The 10,559-nt window shown below is 33.0% G+C and overlaps 1 protein-coding gene across 1 annotated transcript; it reads left to right on the top strand.

Annotated features, from left to right (window-relative positions):
* Positions 1–4,108: 4,108 nt before the first annotated feature.
* LOC124909732 (probable xyloglucan endotransglucosylase/hydrolase protein 25) lies at positions 4,109–5,125 on the top strand. Its single transcript, XM_047450381.1, has 3 exons — positions 4,109–4,378; positions 4,448–4,641; positions 4,729–5,125. Exons 1-3 carry the CDS (start codon positions 4,109–4,111, stop codon positions 5,120–5,122), a joined length of 858 nt encoding a protein of 285 aa, XP_047306337.1. The 3' UTR covers positions 5,123–5,125.
* The last annotated feature ends 5,434 nt before the right edge of the window (positions 5,126–10,559 follow it).

Genomic DNA, 10,559 nt, shown 5'->3' with positions numbered 1-10,559 from the left:
AAGTGCAACTAAAAAGTTTATCTGTGAATCAATTAGTGTAAGTAAAAGTGAAGTCGACAAAATTCTAGGTCAACGCATATATTTACGCCAATAATAAATAAATATGATCTAGTATGAAATAATATGCATCGATAAAGAACTTTTCTGTTATATAAATATGCGCTGACATGGGATAAATATGAGCCAGTAATAATAGAGGTTTCATAATTTATTTTTTCTAAAACATTGTTTATAGAGACTAATCAAATTCAATAATCAAAAAAATATTATATTATTCATTATAAGTGTTCTAAAGAGTCAATAATTAAGTATTCATTAATAAAAATTCAACATCAAATAAATAAATAATTGGTTGAATGTGTATTAAAGTTAGATATAAATAAACATAAATAAGAATTTTATAAACCACAAAGCACATTGCGATGTGATGTCACATCAACATCAGTGTATAAATTCGTGCGAGCATCAATATACGGTTATCCTTACTTAACTCTCCGATGATACAAAGATACATCGAAAATACTATATTTCATGTAATGACTGAAATATTCAATAAAAAATAATGACATAAATTGGATCCACCAAATAATGATAAACAATATTTATATTTGTTTTTGATAACAATAACAATTATATTATAATAAATTATATTTTTGTGTAGTAGAATTATATCGTGATTTAAGTTTATTCATAAATTTCATTTATTTAATGATAATCAATATTTGCTAATATATATATATATATATATATATTTTGATGTCTAGGTACATAATAATACTTTCCCAGTTTGACCAAATATAAATTTAATAAATAATAAAATTTCTAACAAAATTACTTAAAGAAGAAAGACATTAAAGAATTGAGAAGAATCTCAATGTATGTCATAAACATATTTTCTTACAAAATAAATAACTTTTCAACTATCAAATTAAGCAAACAAATAAATTATACTTATATACAAAGTTAGATAATAAAGTAAGGAAAATTTACTGAAGTTTTATGACTTCATAATATTGATTAGCTTATCTGATACCCATAAGACTACTTCACATAAACTAATTATAGAAAGTGAATAAAATACATTTAAAAAGTGGCAAGTTTACAATTCTCTACCAAAAACCGACTCAAATCTTTTTGTCGTTACCTATCAACTGGATAAGGCTGAAAAATAGTAAGAGTTTGGATTCTATTGGGTTTTGATTTTTTTTGGTTTTAGTAGTTTCAGAGATTATTTATTGTTTTAGTGCAAGGAACAACTTAATTATTTTATAAGGGTTGTTTTGTTTGAAGTAAGCTAACTAGGGCTGCTTGGTTTGAAGAAATTAAGGCATGTATGGTCTGACATACAAAATATAATTTTGAGTATGGATAAAAGGTTGTTTTTAAGTAGATATTCAATGTGGTAAAATTAGATGAAACTAATATACTTATATTTAGTAAATAGAGGGTAAATGATTGGTTGAATATAAAGAATAATAAAAAATATGTAAACAAACTGATTATAACGAAGTCACTGTCAAGACTAATCATGAAAAAACTTATTAATGTAATAAATTTCTTGAATTTTTTTTTCTATTGAACTTGAAATAAGAACAAGATTATAACTTATATAAAGTAACAAAAAACTTAGATAATAAATAAAAGACTTGAAAAGTTTTGTTAACTAGAGATAATTCCAAGATGTTTGGATAATCCAAGAGTATCTTGAATAACAAAAATACACATTTATTATTATTATTACTTTAATTTCTAACACCCCCTTTGAAGTGGTGATGTCCGATGAACTAGTCCCAACTTATATTGTAGATTTTTGAAAGGATATTTAAGAAGTGCTTTTGTGAAGATATCAGTAAAATTGTTTTCACTCCTTAATGCAACCATCTCAATGATTCCTTCTAGTACTTTTTCACGAATAAAGTGATGCTCCAACTCAATATGTTTTGTTCTCGCATGAAACACAAGATTTGAAGTCAATTTAATAGCACTCAAATTATCTTCATTGATAGGAACTGATTGATCAAACTTGACATGAAGATCCTCCAAGAGTCTACGAAGTCATATGCACTCCTGTGTTGCGTCATGCGTGAGCTGATGCTTTGTATTTCGCTTTTGTCGTAGACAAGGATACCGATCCTTGTTTCCCACTACTCCAAGATATGCTAGTATTTTCACAAAGAAAAAAACCCACACGTGGACCTTCGATTGTCTCGATCTCTAGTAAAGTCAGCATCCGCAAATCCTTGAAGATAAATTTTGAATCTTTCTCATAGAGTATATCTATATCTAGTGTGGTGTTAATATACTTTAAAATTTTCTTCGCTTCCTCGAGGTGTGGTTTCTTGGCCCATGCATGTATCGACTCACCACTTCAACTGCATAAACAATGTTAGACCTTATTATAGTAAGATAAATCAGACTCCCACGAGATCATGATACATACAAAGATTTGGTAGACATGTTCCTTCATCTCGACTCAGTCTGTGATTTACGTCGAGAGGAGTATAACTATTTTTCCATCTGTCATACCAAATTTATCTACCAACTTCTTTGCATAGTTGATCTGCGATACAAACAAACCTTTATCGAAATTTTCAATTTGTAGACCAAGAAAGTTCCAAGTTCACCAAGCTTCTTCATCTCAAAACGAAGTAAGAGCTCATCTTATAGCCGAACAACCCATCATAGTTATTGCCCGTCAAGATTATGTCATCCACATATAAAAACACCACCACCATATGTCCTTGATGCTTCTTTATATTGTGAGAGTGGAATGTTATAAATAACAATTATAAACAGCTAGAGTTTTGTTTATTTCATTCATTTTAAAATAACAAGTTTAACCCCAGCAGAGTCGTCAAGAAAGTTGTAAGGGTACCCCGATCTATCATTGAATTGACCAATATGCCTAATCTAGTCTGAATTGAATTTGTAGATAAATGAATATGAACAATCATAATCGTCAAAAAGAAATAGTCTTATCTGAAAATGCCCAAATCTTCGCTCTGAGATAGCATCCTGGGACGAGGTGGGTGTGAAAAAGAGGGTTGGTTTGAGAGGTCTGATGTTTTTTATAAGAACGTTGTGTTCTGTTTATCCTTTGGAGTGCGACTAATCTATGTGTATTAAGAACACGTAGCGTAAACATACTTAACCCATTAACCAGGCGAGTAGAACTTGCTACCTGACGTGCTTGAACCCAAGACTTCAGAGCTGGGATATCAACATCTTGGGGGGTCTACACTCTACATAACTTAATTTGTTATTTTTCACATTTGTCATTTCAGTAGCTTACTAACAGACAATATGCATTGGTTTTATATAAAGTCTAATGTCTTAAGTTAACTGGTGTAGACACAAATAGAATTAAAGGAAAAGTTAAAACCAAGATTTGTTTCTTCTCTTAGAAGCAGAAGTTGAATTGATGAAAGGAAATGAGATAGAAAGGGGAAGTAGTGGTGAAATATATATATTTTTCTTCTAATTTTGTTTTATATGAATGTAGTTCATGTATTACAACACACCTATATTAGAGATGGCATTCTACTATGACCTATTTTAGTACATGAGTTAATTTAACAACTAAAGTAGTAAACTAAAGTAGTAGATAAATATGATATGGGTGTTCATTAAAAAAACAAATAGTCACAAACAAAAAAATGGGACCACCCTCCTTTTTCCTTCATTCGGTGAGATGATGATAAATGACTTCAAAAATATTCCAAGAACCGACAAGTTTGTGTCTATCTCCTTATCTCTTTTAAGTTATCGATCTCTTCCAATTTATTTTTCCTTTTTTTCATGCAAAGAGCTCCTGGTCGGTTTCAGTTCTCTCTTACATTACATACATATGCCAAAAAGCTCATGAGCCAAGTGTCTTTCTAAACTTATGACTGTTAATCAATCAAGTCGAGTCGGCAAAATAAGACAAACATCCAAATTCCCTAGTATTAATCCTCTCTAACCCAATGCTCAACACCATACCTGTCAACCCATTTCAAAGCCACTTGCCACACCAACCCTTCAACACATATCCTCTAATACATCTTTCCCTAGTATATATACATATACATATATCTATCAGTTTCCAATTCCATATTCACATCTCCAAATGGCATCTCCATCAACTTTCACTACTCTTGCTCTATGCTTTCTCATGACCACAGCTGTTTCCTTTGCTAATAAATTCAATGACGAATTTGACATAATATGGGGAAACGATCACGCCAAATATCTTGATAATGGTGAGACAGTGACTCTCACACTTGACAGTGTCACAGGTTCAGGATTCCAATCCAAGTCAGAATTCCTTTATGGGAAAATCGATATGCAGATTAAACTTGTTCCTGGAGATTCTGCAGGAACTGTTACAGCCTACTACGTGAGTTCTTCTATTATAAATTATGTTTCTCATAAATAAATTATAAACTTGTTCCTTTATTTTGTTTAGTTGAAGTCAGAAGGTACCTCATGGGACGAGGTGGATTTTGAGTTCTTGGGTAATGTAAGTGGTGATCCTTACACTATGCACACAAATGTATACTGTCAAGGAAAAGGTGATAGAGAGCAACAATTTCACTTGTGGTTTGATCCCACTACTGATTTCCATAAATATTCAATCCTTTGGAATCCCAAGACCATTATGTAAGTGATAAAAGTATAAAATCCATATTTATCCCACAAGGAATAGAACACCCACAAGTACTATACTCTTTTTGTATTTTATTTCAGTTTCTCTGTGGACGATATTGCTGTGAGGGAATTCAAAAACATGGAGTTCAAAGGGATACCATTTCCTAAGAGTCAACCAATGAGATTATACTCGAGCATTTGGAATGCTGATGATTGGGCTACAAGAGGGGGTCAGGTGAAGACAGACTGGAGTAAAGCTCCATTCATCACTAGCTACAGGAATTTCAGCTCTGATGCATGTGTTTTGTCTGGGGGTTATAACTCATGTGGATCATGGATGGCTACAAAGAACTGGTTCTCTGAAGTATTGGACATTCAGAGTAGAGAAAAGATGGAATCGGTACAAAACAACTTCATGATCTATAACTATTGCACAGATTATCAACGATTCCCCCAAGGTCTTCCTCAAGAGTGCTATGTTTCTGGCCCATGATCATGTACTTATGTCTTTTGTTTCCATTATCTTGTTGAAACTGTGAAAATAATGATGTATGATAAAACGTTATAAGATATTATATCTTTATTTGTGATAAATCTTTTTTGAAAATTATAATAGTAAAAATTAATGTACATTTATAGTTAAAGTGGTGTAATTTTCAACTAGACATAGTTTGACGATGAGGAGACAAGGAACATATGTTCAAATCAGTGTTGAGAATTTTGGTTATATTTAAATTAAGAACTTTATATATTTTTAGAGATTTAATGGAGTAATTTAAATAATTTGATTTTAGCTACTCTGAAGAGAAGCTTTGATTAGGTATTCAGAAAGATAACTATGTCATTAGAACTGAAAGTTGAAAATATATGAGAATTTTGGTTAAAGATGTATTGGGAATTCTTTACTGCTAGACTATTTGTGAGTATTTATAATTGAACTCGAGCTTTAGTTCGGTTATAAAATCGAACTCGAGCTTTATATTTGTTGTTCGAGTAGCTCATAAGGAAATCGTTTATATATTATATATATATATATATATATATATTCTTCTTAATATGAAACTTATTCTTGAGTTCGATGACTAGTAGGATTGGGGTTAATAAGGGGAAAAGAAGGCATGTTAGAACTAATGATCAACGTGAATTGTTCCATCATATACTAGAGAGTTTCCTTCATTTCCTTAAATTCAGTCGTGGAGACTATTTCAGGCATCTGAGTTTCTTCAGCCATTTCACGGTGTATAAAGCGTCTAATTTCTGAATCTATATTTCTTAAGGCCATAATGACCGTTCATAGTCGTTGACTGCGATTGAAGAAAAAATGAAGGTTTGCATGTTTATTGTAAGTATAATACAATGCATATGCATGTAAATGAATCCTAGAGAATAGATATATCTTTTCCGATCATCTTGTAGAATATACACGATTTTACAAAATAGTCGATAGTTTGTTATATACACGCATCTCTCTTAGTTATATTACATAGAGATCTATAAAGGAAAAACAACAACGAAGGCTGTAGGTTTTAGGTCCTACTATAGCCTGTTCCTACGCTTGAGTTTTCATCTTCTTCATTCTTCTTGATTCGCTTTTATTCATCGATGATATCCATTAGGTAATTTCATCACTCTTTTGAGATTCCCATTTTTGAGGCATTGTTCCATTTTTCGAGATAGCCAATGTAAGACTTGTAGTTTATTGGCCTATCAATGGAAATAGCATTTCCCGTATAAGGGGGCATAACATCACGACTAAACTGTTTGAAGAGATTGTGAGTGTAATAAGAAGTGACCCATTCCAAACACATGAGTGAAATCATTGGTTCGTCGTCCATCATTTAGGCTATTTTCTTGATAGGGTACCATGTGAGCAATTCTCTAACAGAATCATCATTTGTATGAGAGACTCATGTATGGCTTTTCTCATCCTTCGATATTGGATAGTAGGACTCATGGAGTCACCAAGGACCGTTAGTGGGAAGCGTTCGAGTTTATCGAGAAGCCATATATACAGTATTAGAGGTGAGCCACTTTTGTTCATGGTGGGGATATAAATAATTCATTTAATCCCTTTAGTGTTTCTGCTAGGATGAGACATGAGGGGTCTTTGTTTCCTCTACGTAGACGGTAGGCTACCTCCAAGATTTTAAAGGATGATTTGTTATCTGCCGAGGCCAGAAAGAAATGAGCCAATAGTATAGTTACTGTCATCATTGATGAGTCCAAGGTTAGAGGAATTTCTCCATTCTCACCTCTATTTTGGTCTATTTTTGAAAGTCAATGGTAGCCTTCCTCAAGATACATTCGGACGTTATTTTAGTATATTTGTACTCTTGTTGCAGCAATTTTCTTAATGACATCGATTTTACGAAGGGTTTGAGATGTAGCATATATTTTTTGTTGACCATTAAGATAGTCTTGAATTCTTATATGGTAAGGAACATCTGCATTTATCCCATGAAGAAGGTTCTAAAGGTAGGGCTCCATCTCCTTTGTATTTGCATCATGAATTTCTTATTTATTTTGAAATTGATGAACCTCATGATAGGGTTAGTCCATAAATCCTATGTTTCCATCCATTTTCATGAAAGTTGTCGATCCAAGGGATTAAAGCGGTATCACTTAGCGTAGACATTACCAGCGATTGGACGTATAAAACAATATACACAAATATTTTTGTAAAAGAAGTCATACTCATATATGTCCACATGTCTATAGATGCATACACATAATACATATATAATGGTCACGTAATGGTTTAACGATGAGGTTTAGTTGTTTGGGTACGTCAAATAACTCGCTTGGATTAGAGTATCACTCACCGATAGTAGAGGGGGGTTAACATCGCCATAAACTGGGGAGTATCAACTCAATCGGTAATTTTTCCTCATCTCCACAATGCCTACGTCCTATTGGACGACTCATTGTCAAAGAGAATGGTCGATCCTAGGCATTATAGGTTAAACTCTCACAACATCACTTAGTTTGTAACAAGTTATCGCTCCTCATCGACAATCTTTGCACAAAAAATTGTAGATGTCTCAAGTCCTATTGTGTAATTCTCAAAGTAGTTAGGGTTGTATATCTTTTATAGGTCCAAACAATTATTAGGATAAAAACATATGCATCTTCCAGGTGATAGACCCTTAAATGTGTCTATTAATTTGAAAACGTAAAAAAACATTTTCCAATAGCCAAGTTTTATGCTTTTGAGTTAAACAATTTAATCCCTCAAAGAGTCTCTAGAAAGTTGTGACCCCCGAAAATCTCTTTTCTGGAAAAGCTCGAGGTTTAAGAAATTTCAACTTCGGTTTGTATGTCAAAATCTTTTAATAAAATATTATTTAAGAGATTTCTACAAAAATGTATTTTGACATTCTTTTAAATTAGTTATAATAATAATTAATTTGTAAGATCAATCGTAAATAATCTTTTGAATTTAAAATAATCAAATTACAATTTCATTAAAAGAAATCTTAAGTTCTAAATGAATTAAAAATAATTAATTTGAAAGATTATTTATTTGATAAAAGAGTCGCCAAATAATTTATATTTCTAAAATTAATAAAAAAAATTGTATACGTATATTTGACCAGAGATTTTTTTGAGTTCGGTGTATGGTGATACTCGAAAAAGGTATTCACACTATATACTCCGTAACCGTTAAAAAACGGTCTATTCTTTAAAAAATCTTGGCTTTTGAAAAATTGATTTTATTACATTTTATTTAACCAATTATTCTTTAGGTCCTAAACATGCACAAGTTTTTCTTGCATTTAAAATTGTAGAATAATATTTAAACGATGGTACATGCGATTGATGTTGATGGTCAATGAGGAATGTACTTGATAAATATCAGTTTTGGGCATTAGAATTTAAAATAAATCCCAAACAGACCTTATCAAAATATGTTTTGTGAAAATATTCACAACAATATTTTGGAGTTTTTTTTTCTATTTTTGCATATTTTTAGAAAATGATTTGGGGCTTTAAATTTTATAAAATAAAATTTGAAATTAAAAATCCAAAACAAACGGACCCTAGGACCGGTCCTCTCGGTCGAGGGCACCGATTCCTTGATCTCAAGCTGAAACCCCTCGTTCATAGGCGAAGATCCCTCGGTCGGGTGTGAGGAGATCTCGGTTTTGGGCTAAGATCCCTCGGTCGGGTGCAAAAAACTCTCGATTAAGGTGTGGGATGCTCTTAGTCTTCAGCTAAGATCCCTCAGTTGGGTGCGAAGAGCTCTCGGTTGAGGTGTGGGGAGCTCGGTCCTAGGCTAAGATTCATCGGTCGAGTGCAAAGAGCTCTCGGTCGAGGTGCGGGAAGCTCTCGGTCCTAGGTTAAGATCCATCGGTCAGGTGCGGAGATCTCTCAATCGAGGTGCGGGAAGCTCTCGGATCTGGGCTAGGAATCCTAGGTAGGATGGGGAACTCTTGGTCGAGGTGTAGGAAGCTCTCGGTCCTAGACTAAGAATTCACGGTCGAATGTGGGGAGCTCTCGGTCCTAGGCTAGGAATTTCTAGGTCGGGTGTAGAGAAATGTTCAATTTTCTCGTTCGGAAATTGAACCCAAGTTGAACCCTCGGTCGGTCGTCAAGAACATCAAACTTCATGTTTGATGATTTTGACTAGGGACATAATCCTCTAATCCAAAGACATGGGGAGTTTCATCTAGTCCCAAGGATCATTTATAACATCATCCATATATATCATTCGATAGGAATGATAGGAATGATGTTCCATTCAAATCAAATAGTTTTGAAGGAAAAACGTGGTTTTTATTTTTAAGGGTTAATGAATTGTAAGGAGCTTGAAATAACATCCTTATACTTCATATGGTTGAATGAAACCAAAACATGAACAATCACTGTTTATTTTAACCAATTCAAGAACAAAAAAAAATCATTTTTTATGAAATTTTAGTTTTTGATCAAACATGATTGGAATTACTTGGAATTGGTCTCGATATACTCTTAACATCCTTGGGAACATGTTGAAAATGTTTTTGGGTTGCTGTTCTTTAGTTATAACTATGAACAACAGAAACCTTATTTTGAAAATTTTCAAAATCAAATTTCAGTATTTTTAATTTAAATCGATTGATTCAGATTTGTTTTGATAGAAATCTTATAAATGATCTTAGGATCATTTTTCAGTCAAGAAATTGAACAATGAAGCAATATATGAAATTGGTCGAACTAAAATGTAAAAATTTCAATTTGAATTCATAAATTGAATTACAACATGATTGGAAGTTTACTATGAGTTGGAGAATACTCCTGAACTCTTTTAGCAGTTTTGTGAATGCCTAGATCTGAGCTTTACAACCTTATACAAACTTTCAAAATTTTCAAGAAAAGCTTGAAAATTTACTGGCGAATTTTGTACCTGTTTGATTGAGGGCTTAGGATTGTGATCATTACCTTCGGTTTTCATATAGGAGGCTATTTATAGTCTCACAAGGTTAGTTGATTGACCAAGTGAATCGAATGTAAAACAAAACGACATTAATGGCTTTTGTCTGTTCTTAATCTAGTTGATTGATGGAGGCGATGATGAATCATATGCTCGTAGGTGAAATAATTACCATGTTTCGGGTGATCATTTCACCTTTTGAATTAGCCATTTTTATTGAGTATCGGTCAATTACCACTTTTGAAAACTTAAAAGTTCTGGCCGATGATGATGGTTGTTCGTCACGAGGAAGAAGACAAACTAGAGGGAAAACGACGTCGTTTGCTTCTTTCGTGTTTGAGCGTTGAGGGAATCCTAAATGGCATCATTTCTTGCCAAAGCACGGATGCTTGGGCATTCAGTTCTCATTTGGGCCAATGACGTTGAGGCGCGCGTTTGTTGATTTACTATTGTGCGGAAGTGCCCTCTTCCGTTGCAGCGGGCTACGCGGTCTTTTGTTGTTCATTGAATGAAGCAT

The sequence above is a fragment of the Impatiens glandulifera genome, chromosome 7 (assembly GCF_907164915.1).
Source record: "Impatiens glandulifera chromosome 7, dImpGla2.1, whole genome shotgun sequence".
Lineage (NCBI taxonomy): Eukaryota > Viridiplantae > Streptophyta > Magnoliopsida > Ericales > Balsaminaceae > Impatiens > Impatiens glandulifera.
Note: the sequence above shows the minus strand (reverse complement) of the source record. Positions and strands in the feature narration are given on the sequence as shown.